The 23,647-nt window shown below is 53.5% G+C and overlaps 1 protein-coding gene across 2 annotated transcripts in view; it reads right to left on the bottom strand.

The window, feature by feature from the left end:
* The window catches only part of CARD14 (caspase recruitment domain family member 14), a 33,642-nt gene extending 15,056 nt beyond the window's left edge, over window positions 1-18,586 (bottom strand). The window contains exons 1-9 of one of the 2 annotated variants that reach the window (XM_009191410.4): window positions 17,732-18,586; window positions 14,298-14,528; window positions 12,812-12,949; window positions 11,535-11,860; window positions 6,542-6,709; window positions 5,221-5,340; window positions 4,192-4,317; window positions 3,620-3,769; window positions 2,436-2,552 (exon numbers count right to left, since the gene is read on the bottom strand). In XM_009191410.4, the coding sequence (XP_009189674.3) occupies window positions 2,436-2,552; window positions 3,620-3,769; window positions 4,192-4,317; window positions 5,221-5,340; window positions 6,542-6,709; window positions 11,535-11,860; window positions 12,812-12,949; window positions 14,298-14,508 (1,356 nt within the window). In that variant the 5' untranslated portion in view covers window positions 14,509-14,528; window positions 17,732-18,586. The remainder of the gene's footprint in view (window positions 1-2,435; window positions 2,553-3,619; window positions 3,770-4,191; window positions 4,318-5,220; window positions 5,341-6,541; window positions 6,710-11,534; window positions 11,861-12,811; window positions 12,950-14,297; window positions 14,529-17,731) is intronic. The other variant, XM_021928089.2, reaches the window with a different exon arrangement.
* Between the last annotated feature and the right edge of the window lie 5,061 nt (window positions 18,587-23,647).

Below are 23,647 nucleotides of genomic sequence, written 5' to 3'. Positions count from 1 at the left end.
CCTGCTGTATGCCAGACACTGGGGTCACGTGCTATTAGCTGCTTGGCTTAGTTCTCAGGATAAATCTGTAAGGTGGCGCTGCTGTCCCATTTGACATGTAAACTGATGTAGTTTGGCCATGTGTTCCCACCCAAATCTCACCTTGAATTGTAATAATTCCCTCATGTCAAGGGTGGGACCAGGTGGAGATAACTGAATTATGGGGTCCGGTTCTCCCATGTCGTTCTCGTGATAGTGAGTGAGTTCTCACAAGATCTGATGGTTTTATAAAGGGCTTCCCCCTTTGCTGAGCACTCATTCTCTCTCCTGCCGCTCTGCGAAGAGGTGCTTTCTGCCGTGACTGTAAGTTTCCTGAGGCCTCTCCAGTCATGCTGAACTGTGAGTCAATTAAACTTCTTTCTTTATAAATTACCCAATCTTGGGTATGTCTTTACTATCAGCATGAGAACAAACTAATGCACAAAGCAACTGAGGCCCAGAGAGGTTGAGTTAGCGGCTAGGGAGGGCAGGCTGCATTCAGAATGCACACTGACGAATGTGACATGCGAGGCACTGAGGCCACCAGGTGTGTGGGGTAGGTCTGAATCCAGCCCCTTCTTTCACCAATAAGTATTCCTGGAGCAGCTACTATGTGCCAGGTCCTTTGATGGTGTCAGATGTACAACTGAGGACAGGCACCATCCTTGGTGTGGGGGAACCAATGGGCACCCATGGACCAGTGAGGTGGAGTGAGGCATTCCAGGGCTGTGGGCAACATGGGCAGGGCAGGGAGGCCAGGGCGGACTCTTTGGAGAAAGTGGCACAGAGGAGTGAGGTGGAGTGTGTGTGTTGGGGGCACATTCCAGGCAGAGAGAGCAACAGAGCAGTGGCACACAGAGAGCCCAGGCTGTAGGAGGCAGTCCCCCTAGAGCGGCCAGATTAGAAAGCCGGGGCAGGAGCAGCGTGGCTGGAGGGGAGCTGATTGGTCAGTCACCCACGAGGTCGGTGAATGAGGACGGTGTGTCCTGGTGAGCAGAGCTGCTGGGAGCCAGTTCTGAGCACCTGAGGTCCCTTCCCTTCCCTCCCCGACCCGACCCACCCCCAGGGAAGGGAAACATGGCTGGACTCTGTCCTGTGGGGAATGGGGGGCACGGGGGGCATTAAGGCAGATGCGAGAGTCGATTCAGTTGAGGGTTTGGACTGCTCTGGCCCAGGGAGTCCCAGCACCGACAGGGACATCTTCCCCTTGTGTGCACTCAGTGTTCTGGGGAAGATCCCGGCCTCCCCTGACTCTTTGAGTGGCCAGGGGGCAAGTGAGCCTGGGCCTGATGCTCTTGGGGTGCTGCTGGGATGGTCCAGGAAGGAAACACCAGGTCCACCCCAAGGCATGGCAAAGGGATGTCAGGCTCACCTGCTTCTCACCCTCCCTCCCTCCCAGCTCCCGGCATCCTGCGGCACTGGGGCTTTGACCCCAGCATCCTCTCTCCCTCCCTCCCGGCTCCCGGCATCCTGCAGCACTGGGGCTTTGACCCCGGCATCCTCATGCCACATGCCCACTGTGGTGGGACCACCTCTTTACTTTGCCAAAGGGTGAGGGCAGATGCCAGGGACCTGAGGCTCCAGAAACCACAGTGAGGCTGGCATCCTGGGAACTGTCTGTACCAGGTTGAATCGGGTCCCCTGGAAACTCATGTCCGGGGACCATCTGTGCCAGGTTGAATTGGATCCCTTGGAAACTCATGTCTGGGAACTGTCTGTGCCAGGTTAAATCGGGTCGCTTGGAAACTCATGTCTGGGAACCGTCTGTACCAGGTTGAATCGGGTCCCCTGGAAATTCATGTCTGGGGACCGTCTATACCAGGTTGAATCGGGTTCCCTGGAAACTCATGTCCACCCTGCAAATTGTGAAAGTGACGACCTTTGGGAACAGGATTTTCAGACAGGTACCCTGTCAGCACTTTGACTTTGGACTTCTGGCCTCCAGGACTGTGACAGAATCAACCTCTGATGTTTAAAAGTCTCGCAATAGGGCCAGGTGCAGTGGCTCATGCCTGTAGTCTCAGCACTTTGGGAGGCTGAAGCCGGCAGATCATTTGAGGTCAGGAGTTCAAGACCAGCCTGGCCAATATGTTGAAACCCCATCTCTACTAAAAATACAAAAATTAGCTGGACATGGTGGCGGGTGTCTGTAATCCCAGCTACTTGGGTGGCTGAGGCAAGAGAATCGCTTGAACCTGGGAGGTGGTGGTTGCAGTGAGCCGAAATCACATCACTGCACTCCAGCCTGGGTGACAGAGCAGACTCTGTCTCAAAAAATGAAATAAACTCTCACAATCGCACCAACCTCTTCCCTGTGGGGACAGGGTGGAAGGAGGCCCACTTTTGTCCTGACAGAGGAGCCCCTGGGCTGGCCCAGAGGGTCAAAGCAGTGAGGGAGGTGGGAGGAGCGGCCGTACCTCCGTGGAGCTGACGAGGCTGCCATTGCTGTCGCCTCTGGGGCGGATGGCGTGCATCCGCACCAGCCGCTGCTTCTCCCGTGGACAGGGCTCCCTGGTCCTGGCTTCCTGCTTGAGCTGCCAAAGACAGGCCAAACAGGCTGGTTAATTCAGGAAAGGCTCCCGTTCGAGGCCCGGGGGGTTTCTACCGGGTCAGCACCACCCGTTCCACCCTCCCCAGCAGTTTCCTCTCGTCAGCTTCCGGAGAAAACAATCATGTCCCTGTCCTCTGAGCCCGGGACCCCAGCGTCACAGGATCACAGGCGCTGCCAATCAACGAGACTGAAATAAACCAGTTGGACACACAGCATTTCATTTCTTTTAGAATATGTGTGATGTACCAGTTCTACGAATAATATATAACACACACACACACACAGAGAAAACTGGAGGTAGGGAAGCAGAACCAGTTAGAGAAGAAAATAAAATCCACCCGTCATCTCACGCTCAGAATGAGCGCAGCCTGCGCGCTGGCGTCCGCCTCAGGGTTTTTCTCTGCGTGCACACGTGTGTTTTCACCATCAATGTGGGACGTGGGACGCTGGCCGTGTAGGGGTGAGGCAGGAAGGGCCGGGTGGATTCTGCATGCGGAGGGAGGAGCTCCTGTGCCTCCCTGGGGGCTGGAGCTGGAGCTACCTGCCAGCCCAGAGCGGAGGCTTTCTAAGAATCCTGGCTGTCTGGGAACATGCTCCCTCTGTTACAGGCAGGTCTGTCTTTCCGCTCTCAGACGCTGGGCTTTTAAGCATTTCAGGAACACAGCATCTACACTGCAAATGGCTGCCTGTGGACAGCTTCCAACGCCACCTGCCACATCCATCACCACACTCGACAGGTTCCAGAACCTTCCGCTAAGCTCCCCGTTCTATGATACGGAAGCAGACTCTACTTGTCTACCGGGCACCTTCAAGGTTGCACAGCACCATTCACGTGTGGGAGCCGGTGTGTGGGTCAACACAGTGACACTGGGCCGTCTCGCGTGGTAGCCGGTGTGTCGGTCAACACAGTGACACTGGGCTGTCTCTGCAGGTGCAGCGTGTGGCCCAGCCTGGGACCCTGCCTGTCCTCCCGGTGCCTCCCTGGGCCACCCTGGGGCCCAGCTCTGTCCCCTGCCTGGCCTCCAGCTCGGGTCAGCCGGGAGCACTCACCACACCCGGAGGCTCTGCCTGCAGCTGGCGGAGCTGTGTGCGCAGCTCACAGACCTGGTCCGTCAGCTCGAACACCTGCCTGCGGAGGGAGTCCTTCTCCACCAGGCTCTGTGAAATCTCTCTCTGAGCACTGTCCCTTGCGGAGTATGCCTGTGGGCCAAGACGGGAGTAAGGAGGCCAAGCCATCACCACGGGGGAGCCTCAGCTAGAGAAGGAGAGCCCTGTTTCTAGCCCATGCTCATCTGAATCCACTAAATGGCCCACGCTGAGTTGTGCAAACTTAGGATTCATTTCAATTCATGTTCACGTGTGCAGTTTCAACAAAACCCAATATTTGGGGTGCACTTTCTCAGGGTCATGTGCCAAGAATAAAAGCAACAAGGACGATAGAGACAGCGTATGGACAATAGGCATGGGGGAGTGAGGAAACGTCATGTGGACCAAGGAAAGAGACCCTGAAATCTGGGACCAGCTGCCATCGAGGACAGGGAGCTATGAGACTGTCCCCGGAACCAGCCCTCACCTGGGGAAGCAAGCACTGGGTGGCGGGGTGGGCCTGGCCTCTTAGGTACCTGGTCTCGCTCCTTCTGCAGCTCGCACACCTGGGCCTGCAGCGCGTTCACCTTCTCCCTGTAGAGCTGGCAGGCCATCTTACTCTTCTGGAACTGCAGCAGGGTCTGTTCCTTCTCTTCCCAGTACTGGACAGAGTGGGACACATGGCCTGTGGAGCTCAGCAGCTCTGAGGGTCTGAGCTGAGGAGGGGGTCGGGGAGCCCAGGGGTGGAGGGAGGGAGGTAGTTCTAGGGATGAAATAAGGTCAATTCTCACTCGTCTCTCTTTTTTTTTTTTTTTTTTTGAGACGGAGACTTGCTGCAATGCCAAGGCTAGAGTGCAGCAGCATGATCTCAGCTCACTGCAACCTCTGCTTCCACGGTTCAAGCGATTCTCGTACCTTTGCCTCCCTAGTAGCTGGGATTACAGGCACACACCACCAGGCCCTCTACTAAAAAAAATACAGCTAATTTTTGTATTTTTAGTAGAGACAGGGTCTCACTATATTGGCCAGGCTGGTCTTGAACCCCTGGCCTCAAGTGATCTGCCTGCCTCGGCCTCCCAAAGTGCTGATTATACGTGTGGGCCACCGTGCCTGGCGTCACTCGTCTCTTAAGTGCTAGATTTCGAGGCACATCAAGACAGTTGCTTAGGCTGTTTATATCTGAATTAAAACAATGAGTGGATGTTACATGCATAGTTGTGTTTTGCTTTTTTAATGTCCCAAAAAAAAATTCCCCCTCCCTGTCCTCTTCTCTTCCACCGTCTCCTTTCCTCCCCGTTCCCTCCTCACCTAAGTCCCTGGCTCTCCCTGGGGCCCTGGGCCCTGAAATCCCCTGTGTTTGAATCACGCATCTGCCTGACCATGGTCTTAGCTGTGGGGTGTGAGTCGGAGCTCAGGGTGGCGCTGACAAAGCAGGTCGACCGTTTCGTTCAGCAAAATTATGTGAGCTCGGTGTGGATGAAGGAATCTGGCTTCCCCACGGACCTGTCCGCGCCCCCGAGACCAGCCCCAGGAGGGTCACAGGAGAGGAAGGGGTCACACGGCACCTGCTCTCGCTGCCTCTCAGCGGCCACGGCCCGCTCCCGCAGTGAGTGGATGCGCTCCACCAGCTCCTGTCGGCTCCCCCGCGCCTCGTCCAGGCTCTGCTCCAGAATGTCCTTCTCCGCCTGGGGCAGAGAGAGGTCATTTTGGGGTGCTGGCTTCCCCAGAGGCCTGCCCTAGGCAAGCAGAATCCCAAGGAGACGGCGGCAACTTCACGGTCAGGTGTGTGGACGGACACAGTCTTACTGCTGTACACTGGGTGGGGAGAAGCCACGGAAGAGCCACCCACCACGCCTGGAAAACGTGCACATTCACGTCCAAGGAGAAAGGAACGCAGGAAGCTGGCGACCTCTCAGGACACCGATTCCTCCCTTTACCAGGTCAGCCTTCTCCTTCAGCAGATCTCCCGGCAGTTCCGCGGCGAGGGAGAAACCAGCAGACGGGTTGTTCCCTCTGACACTCACTTCCCAGGAAGCAGCTAATAAACAGGGACACAATCCAGGCTGCAGGAGGGCCGGTGCCCCAGGCCCAGTGAATGCTTGTGGAAGGAATATCTCAATACTAATCTACTGAGAGGGGCGAGGAGGAGAAGCCGAGGGTCATTGCTCACTCACTGCTCTGCTTCAGAACCGCCCTCTCTCCCGTGCACATGAGGCCCAGAGGGCGGAATCTTTCCAGGCAGAAAGGTTTCTTTCCCCATCTTTAACACGAATCCCATGTTTTACAATTGGCCAAGTCCCCTCCAAAACACAGTGGCTGCAGTAAACCCACCGAGTGGGGCATTGTGATGCACCTCCAGCGGCTTTCGTTTTCATTTGTTTGAAACAGGGTCTCCCTCTGTCGCCCAGGCTGGAGTGCAGTGCCGTGATCTCAGCTCCCTGCAGCCTGAAACTATCAGGGTCAAGCGATCCTCCCATCTCAGCCTCCTGAGTAGCTGGGACCACAGGTGTGCACCACCATGCCCGGCTACTTCTTGTATTTTTTGTAGAGATGGGGTCTCGCCACGTGGCCCAGGCTGGTCTTGAACTCCTGAGCTCAAGCTATCCGCCCATCTCGGCCTCCCAAGTGCTGGGATTACAGGAAAGAGCCACTGTGCCCAGTTCCAGCTTTTAATACTGGTTCCAGCAGCTTTTAATTGTGCCAATTTTGGGGTCTGGGGAACAGCAGGAAGGAAGGAGGTAAAGAGAAAGTGGGTGAGAAGAGTCACCGAATTTCACCTCCTGTCCTTCGCCTCCCCTTAATTAAACCATCTGCCAGAAACCCCACAGCCTGGGGCCAAGCCCCCAAGGCAGGAGGCTGCTCTCCGCCCGGGGGACCGGAACCTACCAGGCTGAAAGTCAGCGAGCGCAGTTTCTCATTCTCCTCCTTCAGGCGGTTCAGCTCCTCGTCCCCGGACTCCTGGTCGCTGGCCGTCCTCAGGGACTGCTCTTGCAGTTCCAGCTGGCAGGAGGAAACCACGTTGACTCGCTGCAGCGCCTGCCTCAGTAGATACAGCTGTGCAGGGGGGAGGCGACAGGAAGGGCGATGGAAACAGCTTCTCCCCTGACCAGGAGCTGGTGGATTTCTCACCCTTCCTCCTGATGATGCTTTTCACACTCAGGGGGCTTCCGGCCTTGAGACTGAAAAACCCACAAAAGGGTTCACCTAATGAATAGTCCCAAATATTCGTCTGGGGCTGGGAGGACAGAGGCCTTTCAGCTCTGTTGTGTAGATGAGGCACCATGGTTGAACTCCATGCAGGGTTAGGGTCCCAGGAATAGACCAAGAGGCCTTGATAACCAGCTCCTGGATCTCTACAGCTGAGCAGCCGGCAGTGATGGCCAGCATGCTCCCCGGCTTCCCTGCTTGTCCATATTCTTCTAAATACATCAATAAAGGGAATTTGGCGTCATGGGAATCAGTAAGAAGTGAGAGAGAGGAAAGCCAGGTCGGATGGGGTAGATGTGCCTGGGAACGTGGGACTGGGGCTATTCAGACAGCAAAGCCCTGTACTGATTTGCAATCTGTGTGCAGGGCCCTGGCCTTCCAGGACTGTCCCACCAGGTCCTGCTGGCCTCCTTCCTCTGGACAGCAGAAACTCGGAGCTTGAGCAACGGGTCCGGCCTCTTCCCATCCTGGGCGTGGCAGCCCTGGGGAGGCAGGACTTCTCCCATGAGGCAAGCCCAGGAAGTCTGTATGTCAGGGTGGGTGCTGGTGTTCACCCCTGGGCTGTGGCCAAGAAGGACCTTTCCACCTAGACTTCCCCCTCCCAACACCCACTCAGCACATTCTCAATTCGCAAGTACCCAGCTCCTGCAATGGTCCAGCTGGGCTGGGCACGTCACAGTCTACAGATTCCAAAAGTAAAATCAAGTCAGAGTTGGAAGGGAACAGGAAAACATGAGACTGAAAGTGAACCAGAACAAATGAACCGAATTCTATTTCCCACAGACGCCATAACCACAATGAAGAGAGAGACAGACAGACAAGGACAGAGAGAGCGAAGCTACAGTGACCCACAAACACGGCGTTTGATTACAAACCCTCAGCCTTGAGCAAGACTGGGTGGTGGGGGGAGGTGAATTATAACCAAATCCAGTGCTCATCTGAGTGGGGTTGTTAATGGCAGTGGTATGGGCAGAGCGATTCTGAAGCGATGTGAGATGTACTGCAGGACTGAGCATGGTGGAATGTGCTGGTCACGCTGGGAGCAGGGTTCCCACTGGGGAAGGAACACACACATACGGAACGGGAGAAGGCAAGAAAAAGCCGTGGGGCATGGGTTGGAATTAGAGGTATGGGTGAGAACACAAGATTTCCGAAGTATGCATGTGAACTGTATGTATACTTCCATGCATATGAGTATGGGAGTGTACACAGACAAGTATGTATGTGCGTATGTATATGTATATTTCCAAACGTGTATGTGCGTTTCCTAGCTCTGTTCCCTGAAAGGGCTGAGAAGCAGACACCCCAGTAGTGATGGGCACACCTACGCCCAGATCTTGTTCTCTAAAAGGAGACAGGAGTCCAGGCGCTGTGGCTCATGCCTGTAATCCCAGCACTTTGGGAGACTGAGGTGGGCAGATCGCCTGAGGTCAGGAGTGTGAGACCAGCCTGGCCAACATGGTGAAACCCCGTCTATACTAAAAATACAAAAAATTAGCCAGGCGTGGTGCTGCTCGCCTATAATCCCAGCTGCTCAGGAGGCTGAGGCAGGAGAATTGATTGAACCCGGGAGACGGAGGTTGCAGTGGGCTGAGATGGCGCCACTGCACTCCAGCTTGGGTGGCAGAGCGAGACTCCGTCTCAAAAAAACAAACCAAAAAAAAAAAAGAAAAAAAAGGAAGTGGGGCCCTCAGAGAATGGGCTGAGCCTGGATTTGGGGTAGGCCGGATACAAGATGATCCTGTAATATCTTGTGAGGCCAGATAAGAAGTTGGTGCTCCTGGCCGGGCGCGGTGGCTCAAGCCTGTAATCCCAGCACTTTGGGAGGCCGAGACGGGTGGATCACGAGGTCAGGAGATCGAGACCATCCTGGCTAACACGGTGAAACCCCGTCTCCACTAAAAAAAAAAAATACAAAAAACTAGCCGGGCGAGGTGGCGGCGCCTGTAGTCCCAGCTACTCGGGAGGCTGAGGCGGGAGAATGGCGTGAACCTGGGAGGCGGAGCTTGCAGTGAGCTGAGATCCGGCCACGGCACTCCAGCCTGGGCGACAGAGCAAGACTCCGTCTCAAAAAAAAAAAAAAAAAAAAAAGAAGTTGGTGCTCCAAAAACAAGGGACCTGTCTCAGGACATGGAGCTGGTTGAGGGCTCCATGGGTCACATCTGGGTCCATTTGAGACCAGAATCATTAAGGACAGTGAGCGGTCAGACCCCTGCAGAGTAGAGTAGGAACCCATGAACTGTGCCAAGAACAGAGTCAGCCACGGGAGAAGGGAAGGCAGAGGCCGTGGGCAGCAGCAAAGTGGGGCACTGGCATGGTCATTATTCACAACCCCCAGGGTAGAGACCAGCTCCTGCCAGAGTCCCCACAGCAACGTCCCAGGAAATGTCCCCTATGGCGCGTGCTGGTCTCAGCGCCCCACACCCGAGATGCTTATCAGTTGCAGGGAAGAAAAGAAAGAGCGATTCTGCAGTAGAGCAACTGGGCTGCACCTTGGCAAGTGGTGGAGGGTGACATCCCCTGTGAGGGGCAACAGGACCTCGAGAGCTCTCAGGGGATGCCCTGAGTCAGGCCAGCAGCCCCTGTGCAGGGTCCTGGCCAAAGAACATAGCTTCTGTCTACATGTGGGAAACACAAGACAAACCCCCAAATGAGAGGCCATCTATCATTGAAGGGAAGGGGTGAGGGCTTTAAAGGGGGCCACCTCATAATAGACAAAGAAAGGCTGTGGGCTGTTCCCAAACAAAGGCAAGGAGGATAAAGAGAGGAACGGCGGAATGCAGGGCCCGAGCCTGGGCTGGGGGGAAGGCTGTGAAGGGGTCACTGGGACAGATGATAAAACCGGAACATAGAAGGATTGGATAAAAACAGGGTGTCCATACCAAAAAGACTGAAGTTGAGAACTGCACTGTGGCTATACAGGACTATGTGCTTATTTTCAGGAAGCAGACATTGAAGGGTTTGGTGGGGGTAAAGGGCCATGAGAGAGTAAAGGTATAAATGATAAAGCAAGGGTAGGTGGGTATTCTTTGTACTGTTTTTATTTGTGTGATTTAAAAATATATATTTGAGGGCCGGGCGCGGTGGCTCAAGCCTGTAATCCCAGCACTTTGGGAGGCCGAGACGGGCGGATCACGAGGTCAGGAGATCGAGACCATCCTGGCTAACACCGTGAAACCCCGTCTCTACTAAAATACAAAAAACTAGCCGGGCGAGGTGGCGGGCGCCTGTAGTCCCAGCTACTTGGGAGGCTGAGGCAGAAGAATGGCGTAAACCCGGGAGGCGGAGCTTGCAGTGAGCTGAGATCCGGCCACTGCACTCCAGCCCGGGCTACCGAGCAAGACTCCGCCTCAAAAAAAAAAAAAATATATATATATATATTTGAAATAATTTCTAAATGAGAAGTAACAAATTAAAAACAAACAACAAATGCCATGATTAAAGGCAAAGGGCTGGCTGGCGCAGGGGCTCACGCCTGTAATCCCAGCACTTTGGGAGGCCAAGGCGGGCAGATCACGAGGTCAGGAGATCGAGACCATCCTGGCTAACACAGTGAAAGCACGTCTCTGCTAAAAATACAAAAAACTAGCCGGGCGCGGTGGCGGGCACCTGTAGTCCCAGCTACTCGGGAGGCTGAGGCAGGAGAATGGCATGAACCTGGGAGGCGGAGCTTGCAGTGAGCCGAGATTGCGCCACTGCACTCCAGCCTGGGTGATGAGCAAGACTCCATCTCAAAAAAAAATTTAAAAAATTAAAAAATTAAAAAAATTAAAAAAAAAAAAAAAAGGCAAAGTGCTGGCCAGCGCAGGGGCTCACACCTGTAATCCCAGCACTTTGGGAGGCCAGGGTGGGAGGAGCCCAAGAGTTCGAGATCAGCCTGGACAACATAGTGAGAGCCCCATCTCAAAATAAAATTTTTTTTTAATTAGCTGGGTGGGTGGCACAGTCTGCAGTCCCAGCTACTCAGGAGGCTGGGGATGGGATCCCTTGAGCTGTGGAGTTTGAGGCTGTAGTGAGCTGGGACTGCACCACTATACTCCGGCCTTGGTGACAGAGTGAGACACTGTCTCTAAAAAATTAAAAATAATAGTAATAAAAATAAAGGTAAAAAGAAAATGCCAAAATGACAAGGAGTGCACATCCTCCATATTTTGAGAAGCCTTTTACCCAACAGTCAGGTCATTAGCCCCAAAGAAAAATGAGTGAAACACACTGAGTTTCAGAGGCCTGAGTTGAGAACCCTCCTGCCCTCCCTGCCTGAGTCCAGGACCAGCTGAGAAGGACAAAGGAGGACAACAGAGACTGACTATCCTGTGTCACTGCTGCAGCTGGGCAGTGGGACGCAGGTGGCTCTACAAATATGGAGCCCAGAGTGTCCAGATCTGCCCAGGCGTTGGGAGGATGGGCAGTTCACAGACCAGCCGGCCAGGCCATGGGCAGCTACTGGACAAGGCACACCTCGCCGCCATGCAGGCTATACGGAGGGGCCTGGGTGGCCTCCTAGGGAGGGGAAGGATCAGCTTCCCAGAGGGGTCTCAGCCAAGGGTCTTGGGGCAGGGAAGCGTTAGACAAGGAAGAGGGGAAAGGAGTTCCAGGCAGGTGGACCAGCTAGTACAAAGGTGTGGGGGCAGACAGCAGCAGGGTCCCACTGGGGTGCAGGGTGTCCCCCTACCTCCTCCTGCAGGCTGCGGCAGCGTGAGGCGGCCAGCTCCTTCTCCTGCAGGGCGCTGCTATAGTGCAGCGAGAGACTGAGCATCTCGTCCTTCAGCCTCAGCACCTCATGGAAGTGGGTGCTAACCTCACGCTTCATGCGGCTGTGGTCAGCCTCCAGCTGGTGCAGGCCCTCGGCACGGGTCTCGGCCAGGCCCAGGCGCTCCTGCAGCTGCTGGCACTGCCGCAGCAGCACCTCCTTCTGCCCCTTCTCCTGATTCAGCTCTTCTTGCAGGCTGCCAATGGCCCCAGCCAGGCACTCGGTCAGCTTGGATGTCTCCATGAGACCTGTGGGAAGATGGGCAGGTGGGCAAGTGAGCAGGTGGGAAGCTGAGCATGTGGGCAGATGGGCATGTGACAGGTGTGCAGGTGGGCCGGTGGGCTGAGGCATTGCTCCCATGCCCCAGACTCCCCAGCAGGCCCCCAACTTTAACCTGCTGGTCTCCTTAAAAGCTCCTGGTCCTCAAGCAGACTTGGTCCTTTGGTTGAATAAACAGCGTGACTCCCGATTTTGGCATGAGGGTTACCCACTCCGACCTTCCCCATGAGACCCCACTGTTCAGATTTAATGACCCTCCTTGGTAGCTGAGATGCGCTCAGTGCTAACTCATTTTAATGTTATCCCGAGAAAAAGATAAAACAAGAATACGAATCCATGTACTAGAACTCTAAAGAACATAAACACACACTGTGTGGGAATACGGGGAAAATGGTCTGTTCTCCACCGTTTTGGGTCATGTGAGTCCTGCTCCTTTCAATACATAAATCTTTCAACAGTTCCTCCAGGGAAGCCTAGAATTACTGCCTGAAGGAAAATGGTGAGGAGTGCACAGAAGGCTCTGCGGCCATGTACCCTCTGTCGCCTCCTAGGAGCTGGGCCTGGGCTGTTCTGGCCCCTCCAGCAAAGCTGCAAGGTTAAAGGCGGACTCCAGGAGACACTCCCTTGCCCTTTGCTTGTGTCTCTCCAAGCAGATCTCCCTACCCCATCCCTCAGGGGTCTCCTCTTGGCGCTGGGTAATTAAGGACCAACCCTTCAGAGTCAAGGCGCAGGGGCTCCTTATCCTACCCACCCCCAATACAGGGAGGGGTTCCTCACCCTCAGAGTGCTGGGGCTGGGACAGGGACTGCAGCCTGGAGGGAAGGGGGAGAAGGGCGAATCGGCAGGTGAGTGGGGCACCTGGGGTTACCAGGAGCCTGAGGTTCCTAGGAAGTGCCTGCGATCAGAGTCGGAGCTCTCACCGCTAAAGTTGCCGAAGTCAACATCAGGCTGCAGCCCAGTGACCAGGGTGTAGACGTCAGGGTTGTGGAACTTCAGGCTCTCCAGGAAGGCGATGGCCCCGTTCTTCCCTCGAGTCTTCAGCAAATCCAGCAAGTGCCCTTGGGAGGCAGAACCGTCTGTTAGCTACCAAGGGGGCTGGGCTCCCTGGCTGCCTTCCCCACGGGGGAGGGGCCTGGGGCTGGGGAAACCCCCCGCACATCTAAGAATTGGGAGGTAAAAGCAGTTTTCCAGGATCTGCTGGGTGGGATGCGCCCTCACTACTCTCACAGGCTCCCTTTACCCACATGACCTCAGTCAGACTTGAGAAGGGTAAAGCTGGCATTTATTGAGCAAAAACTGCAACCCAAGTACTCTGGCAAGCGTGGGGGGACAGGGACGGGGTGAGGAGGTCGGTCCCTGCTTGCAAGCACCTCCCTGGCAAGCCAGTGGGTGGTGCAGATGCAGGGTCCCACCACAGTGCCATCAGCTTTGGAGCCATGAACAGAAAGAAGCAGAGTGGCACCCCAGGGCTGCAGGGGACAGGTCCCAGGGAGCCTCGGGGCCTTCCACACCCAGGGCCCAGAGCCCATCTCTCTCAGCCAGAATGACTAGCGTGGATTAATCTCTCCTGTGTTTGGGGTTCATATGCCAATATGCATGAATATTACCATGTTGACAGCTACCACCTACTGCCTGTTTTCTATAGCCCCAGCTTTGCTGTATTGTTTTTTTGTTTTTTTGTTTTTTTTTTTTTTTTTGAGACGGAGTCTTGCTCTGTCGCCCAGGCTGGAGTGCAGTGGCTGGATCTCAGCTCACTGCAAGCTCTGCCTCCCGGGTTTACGCCATTCTCCTGCCTCAGCCTCCCAAGTAGCTGAGACTACAGGCAGCCGCCACTACGCCCAGCTAGTTTTTTTGTATTCTTTTTAGTAGAGACGGGGTTTCACCGTGTTAGCCAGGATGGTCTCGATCTCCTGACCTCGTGATCCGTCCGTCTCAGCCTCCCAAAGTGCTGGGATTACAGGCTTGAGCCACCGCGCCCGGCCACTTTGCTGTATTTTATAAACTAACTCACTTGCTTCTCCTAATAACTTTATATGGTAAAGCCATTAGCATCCTCATTTTTTAATGAATAAACACGGCTAGTGGGACCATCAGAATGGACTCCGAAGACATCGGTAGTGGTGTGAATGGTGGTTCCCCTTCAAAGACATGTTCATCTGGAACCTGTCCAGGTGGCCTTTTGTGGGAAAAGGGCCTTTGCAGATATAAGTTAATGATTTCAAGATCAGATCATCCTGGTTATCCAGGTGGGCCCTAAATGCAAGAGCAAGTGTTTTTATAAGAGACACGATGAGAAGAGAACCCCTGAAGATAGAGGCAGACAGTGGAGCCATGTGGACCGAAAGCCAAGGAACACCTGGGGCCGCAGGAAGCTGGAAGAGGTGGGGAAGAGGGAGCTGTTCTCACCGGCCCTCATGGCGCTGTTGGTGAGCCGGGGGCTGTGCAGCACCTCCTCCTCGTCCAGCTGGCACAGCACCTTGGCCTGGCGCAGGTAGGGAGTGAGGCGGCTGGGGCAGATGCAGCGCACGATCCTGTGGCGGTGGCTCTCCATCATGTCCCACAGCGTCTCCTCGTCCAGTGCTGTGAGCGCAGAGTCCTTGCGGCACAGTTCCCCCATGGCTGGGCGCTGGAAGGACCCTAGGAGGGGCGGCCATGGGGGTGGAGCTGTCAGGGAAGCAGGAGCCCAGGACAGCCAGGGTGACACCATTTTAAAATTAACTCCATCGTAAAATTTTCAAGGTGCACTCTTTGCCAGTCAGAACCCACGGTCCTGGGATGTTTACAGCAGAGGAAGCAGCATGGTAACGCCTGCAAGGACAAACTCCCATGACGACAAAATGTCCGGACGCCCATCACAGGATAAGATCTGCTTTGAAGATGATTATACTCATCACCATGGTGTTGGAACGACCTTGACGGTCTTTGCCATGCTGGTTTCTCCCTCTGCGTAAGACTGAGTGCTATGGCCCCACCTGCTCTACCCCAATCCTAAGCAATAACGTCGCTAATTCACACTTTGTTGTGTCAGTTACAGCTTTTTCTAAAAAATTAAAGTAAATAAATACTTATTTTTTTTGGCCGGGTGAGGTGGCTCACGCCTGGCCGAGGTGGGCAGATCATGAGGTCAGGAGATCGAGACCATCCTGGCTAACATGGTGAAACCCCGTCTGTACTAAAAATACCAAAAAAAATTAGCCGGGTGTGGTGGTGGGAGCCTGTTGTCCCAGCTACTGGGGAGGCTGAGGCAGGAGAATGGCGTGAACCCGGGAGGCAGAGCGTGCAATGAGCCGAGATCACACCACTGCATTCCAGGCTGGGTGACACAGCGATACTCCGTCTCAAAAAAAAAAAGAAAGAAATTCATCCAAAATAATGGTAGTAGGCTAGGCATATTGGCTCATGCCTATAATCCCAGCACTTTGAGAGGCCAAGGCGGAAGGATTGCTCAAACCTAGGAGTTCGAGACTAGCCTGGCCAACATGGTGAAACCCCGTCTCTACTAAAAATACAAAAATTAGCCAGGTATGGTGGTATGCACCTGCAATCCCAGCTACTCAGGAGGCTGAGGCAGGAGGATCATTTGAGCCTGGGAGGCAGAGGTTGTGGTGAGCTGAAATTGTGCCACTGCACTCCAGCCTGGGTGACACAGGGAGACCCTGTCTCAGTAAACACACACACAAACAAACAAATAACAGTAGGGGTGCTACACTTTGGAAATGCTGCTTTATATATTCTTCACGAAAGGTAATTTTCATTACAAGCAAGACTGTCGGCTTCTCTAGAGCCGAGATCGTGCCACTGCACTCCAGCCTGGGTGATATAGCGAGACTCTGTCTAAAAAAACAACAAAAAAATTCCTATTGTTTTCAGCTACCTAGCAGGTGGTCCCTTGTTTGCAGCGGCCCAGGACACTGATATAGAGGACTGCACAGAGGACTCTATGCGAGGGAATGTGCTGGGGAATGACACTGGGCACAAGTGCCTTGGGGAAGATGCTTCAGGGTCGTAACGGCCAGCACGGCTCGGCTGTGGAGAGTGTGGGCTTACAAAGGTGGCCAGGCAGACAGAGGGTGGACAGGTCCCTGAAAGGGCTGAGCTGCAGCTGGTCTGGGGCTACCACCAGGGCTGATGTCCCAAGCCCAGGTCTGTCTGGACAGAGTACATGAAGCATGTTGCCGTTACAGCCTGGAACGCCTGCTCTTCAGGGGACATGCTGGCTAGTGCAGACTCTAAGAGCTGTTGGAGGTCCTCAGCGGTCACCTGCCCAGCCTCCTGTCCTAGCAAGAGGCCCAGGCACCCTAGCTTTGGAGATGAGCTGTGTTCCCTGCTGTGCCCCTGTCTGAGCCCCTATGTGGCATCAACATAAGGCCATTAGCTTATGAATCCATCTAAATACTTTTAAAATGTTTTAAAACTGTGCACTGTTTCCAGCATATTAAAAAAATCCTCCAAATAACAAATATCCTGCAAATAACAAATATCCGCGTACCCACTGTGTGGATTCAACTGTCTTGACATTCTGCACTTCAAGTTTCTTTTTAAGGAAACGAGAGACAGATGGCGGCTTTTGTTCTCTTCAGTCCCTCTTCCCTCCCTCTCTGGCCAGACATTCTAAAAATCATTTTAAAATTTTTTTTTTTTTTTTTGAGGTAGGGTCTTGCTCTGTTGCCCAGGCTGGAATGCAGTGAGGTGATCGTGGCTCACTGCAGCCTTGAGCTCCCAGACCCAAGCAATCCTCCCACCTCAGTCTCTCAAGTACCTGAAGCCACAGGCATGCGCCACCATGCCTGGCTTATTTTTTAATTTTTGTAGAGATGGAATCTCCCTATGTTGCCCAGGCTGGTCTTGAACTCCTAGGCTCAAGTGATCTGTCTACCTTAGCCTCTGAAAGTGCTGGGATTACAGCCCAGCCTAAAAATGATATTTTAAAAATCATTTCCTATAAGTGGAAGTGTGTATAAACAGTATATAGTATCTTTGCATGATACTTCAAGCAGACAGCAGGTTTACATCAACAGCACCTTCAGTGTTAGCTGGAACTTCACAGAAACTATCGTTCTGTGCAAGGCTGTACAGCTTCTGAGGTTTCTCATACTGATACATGCAGCTTGATACATGCACGATCCCTCAGACTGTGCACCGGATTCAATGATATGAATAACCACGTGGACTTATCATGCTCCTGTGTGAGGATATCAGGTTGTGCCTAATTTTTCTCCACCGCCCACAGAGCTGCAGCCACTGCCTTTGTTAATCTCTTGGGCACAGGTGGGAGCGATTCCTCACAGACCCATGAATTCCCGTGACTTGATTCTTTTCATTTGGAATGAGAGGCTGGACCATGGGAGACAGATGCCTCTTGAAGGGGTTTGTATGCTAAAAATACTTGAGAATCAGAGCAAATCAACACCTGCCATCTAAAAAATGGAAAATGGGCCAGATGCAGTGGCTCATGCCTGTAATCCCAGCACTTTGGGAGGCCAAGGCAGGCGGATCACCTGAGGTCAGGAGTTCGAGACCAGCCTGACCAATATGGCGGAACCCCATCGCTACTAAAAATACAAAAATTAGCCAGGCATGGTGACGAGTGCCTGTAGTCCCAGCTACTTGAGAAGCTGAGGCAGGAGAATCGCTTGAACCTGGGAGGCAGAGGTTGCAGTAAGCCGAGATTGTGTCATTGCACTCCAGCCTGGGTGACAGTGCGAGACTCCGTCTCAAAAATTTAAAAAAATATATATTTAAAAATTTAAATAAAACATGGAAAATAATAGTTGGAGAGTCGTGTGTGCAGGAGCAGCGCCACAAGCCCTCCGAGGAGCCGGGTCTCCGGAAGTACTCACCAGGGGTCTCAGGGTCGTTTTTGCAGGAGTTCCGTGCAGTGGGGTGGGGTCCTCAGTCCCCGCAACCTCTCCAAAGCCCAGTGTGGTGCCAGCTGCCTCCTCTCTGCAGGCTGCTGGGCAGGATGGAGCTGGGGAGAAGGAAGAGCCTGAAGCCAAAGCAGCACCAGGTGAAATGATAGTGATTTCAAGCCATGTGACCTGTTCTAGAACTCAAAGTTCGGTCACAACAACCGCAAGCGGCAGGGAAAAGACGTTAAACTGGGATCCGGGAAATAACTCGACGGACCTTTGACCTCTGTGGTTTTCCCAGTAACTACTGAAGCTTCCTTAGCGCTTGGAAGCAGACTTCTAGAATGTACCTGGGCTTTGAACCCTAGACTACCAAGGAGAGTTGATAGGCGCACCAGTTATCCAAAGCGTCCACAGGCCTGTCTGGGGCTCCCCACAGGGCCAGGCCACTCATATCCTTCTGTTGAGTCTCCTTGCCCGGAAGGAAGAACAGCTGGAGAGGACAGCGAGGGGCCCAGAGGCCGGGGCCGGCAGGTGAGGAGGAGAGGAGAACCAGCCTAGGGCAGCTCTGCCTCACTCCTTCTGATCTCAGTCCTGGAACAGGTGATTGAGGTTTGTGAGTCACTGATTGTGGCACCCCAAAAAGAATGCTGAGTCTTGGCCCCCAGTACCTGTAAATAGGACCTCATTTGGGAATAGGTACCTGCCAACATAATCAAGTTGAGGTCATTAGGGTAGGCCCTCGTCCAGGGATGCGTGCCCTTATAACAAGAGGAGAAGGGCTGGGTGCAGTGGCTCATGCCCATAATCCCACACTTTGAAAGGCCAAGGCGGGCAGATTGGTTGAGCTCTGGAGTTTGAGACCAGCCCAGGCTACACAGTAAGACCTTGTCTCTGCTAAAAAATTTTTTCTTTCTTTTTTTTTTTTTTTTTGAGACAGAGTCTTGCTCTTGTCGCCCAGGCTGGAGTGCAATGGCACAATCTCGGCTCACTGCAACCTCTGCCTCCCGTGTTCAAGCAATTCTCCTGCCTCAACCTCCTGAGTAGCTGGGATTACAAGTGCGTGCCACCACGCCCAGCTACTTTTTGTATTTTTAGTAGAGACGGGGTTTCACCATGTTGGCCAGGCTGGTCTCGATCTCCTGACCTCAAGTGATCCGCCTGCCTTGGCCTCCCAAAGTGCTGGGATTACAGGTGTGCACCACCATACCCGGCCTAAAAAAAATTTTTTTTAAATTAGCCAGGGGTGGTGGTGCACACCTGTAGTCATAGCTACTGAGGAGGCTGAGGTGGGAGGATTGCCTGAGCCTGGGAGGTATAGGTTGCAGAGCTGAGATAGTGCCACTCCACTCCAGCCTGGACGACAGAGCAAGACTCTGTCTTAAAAAAAAAAAGAAGAAGAGGAGAAGGGCCCTAGACCTAGACGCCCCGTGACCACCCCATGTTGGCTGAGGCCGAGACTGGAGTGACACGCCGAGGGTCGGTGGTAACACTAGAAACTCAAGAGAAGGCATGAGGTAGACCCTCCCTGGAGCCTTCATGGGGGGTGCGGCCCTGCTGACCCCTGGAGTGTGGACTTCTGGCCTCCAGAACCAGGAGCAAATACTTTTCTGTTTTTTTTTTTTTTTTTTGAGACAGAGTCTGGCTTAGTCGCCCAGGCTGGAGTGCAGTGGCGCGATCTCGGCGCACTGCAAGCTCCGCCTCCCGGGTTCACGCCATTCTCCTGCCTCAGCCTCCCGCGTAGCTGGGACTACAGGCGCCTGCCGCCTCGCCCGGCTAATTTTTTGCATTTTTAGTAGAGACGGGGTTTCACCGTGTTAGCCAGGATGGTCTCGATCTCCTGACCTCGTGATCCACCCGCCTCGGCCTCCCAAAGTGCTGGGATTACAGGCGTGAGCCACCGCGCCCGGCTTTTCTGTTATTTTAAGCCACCCAGTGTACGGTAATTTACGATGGCAGCCAGAGGAAGCGTGCACGGCGGCAAAGGGGATGTGGAAATTGTCCGTCCATCTCCAGGGATGCGCTGCCAATGGGCATGTTCCCATGGAAGGCTCCTGAGTTCCCGGCCTCCACCCAGTAGAAGCTTGTGTCGCTGGAGTCTGACTCCAAGTCAGAATGATCCTCTGACCCACTTCAGGACCAGCTATATCATCTGTGGAGCTCAGTGCAAAATGAAAGTACGATGCGCTTGTTTTTTTTTTTTTTTTTTTTTTTTTTTTTTGAGACGGAGTCTTGCTCTGTGCCCCAGGCTGGAGTGCAGTGGCGCGATCTCGGCTCACTGCAAGCTCCGCCCCCCCGGGTTCACGCCATTCTCCTGCCTCAGCCTCCTGAGTAGCTGGGACGATGCGCTTGTTTTACAAACGTATTCAGGCCGGGCGCGGTGGCTCAAGCCTGTAATCCCAGCACTTTGGGAGGCCGAGACGGGCGGATCACGAGGTCAGGAGATCGAGACCATCCTGACGAACACGGTGAAACCCCGTCTCTACTGAAAAATACAAAAAACTAGCCGGGCGAGGTGGCGGGCGCCTGTAGTCCCAGCTACTCGGGAGGCTGAGGCAGGAGAATGGCGGGAACCCGGGAGGCGGAGCTTGCAGTGAGCTGAGATCCGGCCGCTGCACTCCAGCCTGGGCGACAGAGCGAGACACCGTCTCAAAAAAACAACAAAAAAAAAATTCAGAATTTCAAGGCAGCAATAGCAGAACAATAAAGTCAGCCCAGGGCCCCCGACTCCAGCCCTGCCTCGCATAACTGAGGGGTCTTCAGGCCCACTGTCTATCAGGGCGGTAGCTAAAGGTAGGGGATGGTTTCCTTCACAGAAGATGGAATGTCCTAAAGTTAACTGTGGTGTTGTTTGCACTTATCTGTGAATACACTAAAAGCATCATAAACAGGTGAATTGTGTGCCATGTGGGTTATAGCTCTTCCTTTTTTTTTTTTTTTTTGTGAGACAAGATCTTGCTCTGTTGCTCAGGCTGGAGTGCAATGGTGCAATCTCTGCTCACCGCAATGTCCGTCTCCTGGGCTTAAGTGATCCTCTACCTTAGCCTCCTGAGTATCTGGGACTACAGATATGTGCCACCATGCCAGGCTCATTGTTTTTTTTTTTTTTTTTTGGAGAGATGGGGGTCTCACTATGTTGCCTGGGCTGGTCTCAAACTTCTAGGTCCAAACAATCCTCCCACCTCAGCCTCCAAAAGTGCTAGGATTGTAGGTGTAAGCCACTGCGCCTGGCCGTGAGTTATATCTCAACAAAGTTGTTTAAAAAAAAAAGATCCGGGCTTGGTGCAGTGGCTCACGCCCGTAATTTGGAAGGCAGAGGTAGGAGGATCGCTTGAGCCCAGGAATTTGAGACAAGTCTAGGCAATATAGGACGTTCCTGTCTCTAAAAACAAACAAACAAACAAAAAACAAACAAACAAACAAAAGATTCGAGAGTGACTGGCGATCCCACCCTGCCTCCCGCTTCCCTCTCTGACCCCACTCCCTGCCAGGAAGCCGGAGGAGGGTGGGCTGAGGAGGTCCCTGCAGTGACCGGTTCTGCCCCTGCCACCCCACGGCCAGGGCTGGGGGGTCCACAGTGCATGGGACACTGGCACCCTCTTTCCTTTCTCTTAGTTTTCAGCCTAGGCTGGGCCCCTATCCCAGCCAGGGCCTGCCTGTTCAGCGCCCCCACCACAAGCGGGGTTCCTCTCTTGCCAGCTCCTGTTCTCTGCCAGGAGGTGTCTGTCAGGAGCGTGTGCTCCGGGCGTTCCCCTGCCGGCCTCCTCCCTTCCATCCCCTTGGCTTCCTCATTCCAGGATCCCTGTTCACCTCAGCTGACCCCGTGACCCCCTAGGAATGTTTCTGGCTCCTGCAGAGGCGTCTGGGGTTCCCCTGACTTAGATGGCAACCATGTGGGCGCAGTCATTCCGTCACGTCAAGCCCAAAGTCTCCAGGTCAAACCCAACACAGGACCAGGGCAGCCTCCTGTACCTCCCTCCCCAGCTCCTGGCGAAATGAACCAAATGTTGCTTTTTAAAAAGTTAAAAAAATAAGTGAGTGAATAAAGCAGCAACCACAAAATGAGGAAAGGAAAACAACTTTTCTGCCACAAACTGAAAAATAGCAGAGGCCAGGCACGGTGGCTCACGCCTGCAATCCCAGCACTTCGGGAGGCTGAGGCAGGCAGATCGCTTGAGCCCAGGAGTTCGAGACCAGCCTGGGCGACATGGCGAAACCCTGTCTCTACAAAAAATACAAAAATTAGCCGGGCATGGTAGCACGAGCCCGTGATCCCCAAACTACTTGGGAGGCTGAGGTGGAAGGATCACTTGAGCTCAGGAGGCAGAGGTTGCAGTGAAATGAGATTGCATCACTGCACTCCAGCCTGGATGACAGAGTGAGACCCTGTCTTAAAAAAAAAAAGGAAAAAAAAAAGAGGCCAGGCGTGGTGGCTCATGCCTGTATCCCAGCACTTTGGGAGGCCGAGGCGGGCAGATCACGAGGTCAGGAGGTCGAGACCATCCTGGCAAACATGGTGAAACCCCGTCTCTACTAAAAATACAAAAAAAAAAAAAAAAAAAAAAAAAAATTAGCCGGGCGTGGTGGCGGGCGCCTGTAGTCCCAGCTTCTCGGGAGGCTGAGGCAGGAGAATGGCATGAACCCGGGAGGTGGCAGAGCTTGCAGTGAGCGGAGATCGCGCCACTGCACTCCAGCCTGGGTGACAGAGCGAGACTCTGTCTCAAAAAAAAAAAAAAAAGAAAAATGGCAGACAAGTCCTGAAACCAAAGGAGTGGTGCCAAGGGGCACTGGGGGCACAGGTGCCAGCACAACCCTTAGGGACAGAGGGGGCCTAAGCATCCCTCTACTGTTTGGGCAGCTGAAGAGAAGTCTAGGGAAGTCAGAGAAAACGCCCCAGAGCTGCCTCCAGCTTCCCTGGGAGTCCTCAGCAGGGGTGGGGAGGAGGCTGTACTGAGCCAGGAGAGAGCCCAGGCCTGGCTGCCCTTCTCAGTGTGGGGCAACCACCGGATTTCTTTAATCACACATCCAGTACCAAACTACGGTGGGAATAGCGTCTTCCAGCCAAATAAGAAGATTCTTTACCCTAAGAAATAATGCACGCAGTAGAAATCAGGGTGGGGGTAGGGGAAGGAAGTTGTCACTTTATCTTCCATGACCCTGTGCTATCTAAAATAAAGTAAGGCCAGGTGACGTGGCTCATGGCTGTAATCCCAGCACTTTGGGAGGCAGAGGTAGGCGGGTTGCCTGAGGTCAGGAGTTCAAGACCAGCCTGGCCAACACGGCAAAACCCCGTCTCTACTAAAAATACAAATATTAGTTGGGTGTGGTGGCGCACGCCTGTAATCCCAACTACTCGGGAGGCTGAGGCAGGAGAATCGCTTGAACAAGGGAGGCAGAGGTTGCGGTGAACCGAGATCGCGCCACTGCACTCCAGCCTGGGAGACAGAGCGAGACTCCATTGCAAATTAATTAATGAATTACATTCAACAAAATGCTGATTTTATTTTATTTTCCGTTTTGTGGAGAATGGGGTCTTGCTATGTTGGCCAGGCTCTCAAACTCCTGGGCTCAAGCAGTCCTCTCACCTCTGCCTCCCTGAGTGCAATGATTACAGGTATGAGCCACCAAACCCAGCACTGATTTTACATCATGTCACTCATTTATCAAGGTTTTTGTAATCTCTTGTCTGAATCTTGGGGATTTTTAGGAACTAAGAGTTCTGGTCATTGTGAAACTGTTCTACCTCATTTGGCATTCCATTATTATTTTTGACAATTAAAAAATCTTTTTGGCTGGGCGTGGTGGCTCACACCTGTAATCCCAGAATTTTGGGAGACCGAGGTGGGCAGATCACAAGGTCAGAAGTTCAAGACCAGTATGGCCAACATAGTGAAACCCCATCTGTAC

The sequence above is a fragment of the Papio anubis genome, chromosome 17 (assembly GCF_008728515.1).
Source record: "Papio anubis isolate 15944 chromosome 17, Panubis1.0, whole genome shotgun sequence".
NCBI lineage: Eukaryota > Metazoa > Chordata > Mammalia > Primates > Cercopithecidae > Papio > Papio anubis.
The sequence above is the reverse complement of the archived record's forward strand: the minus strand, read 5'-3'. Positions and strand labels throughout refer to the sequence as shown.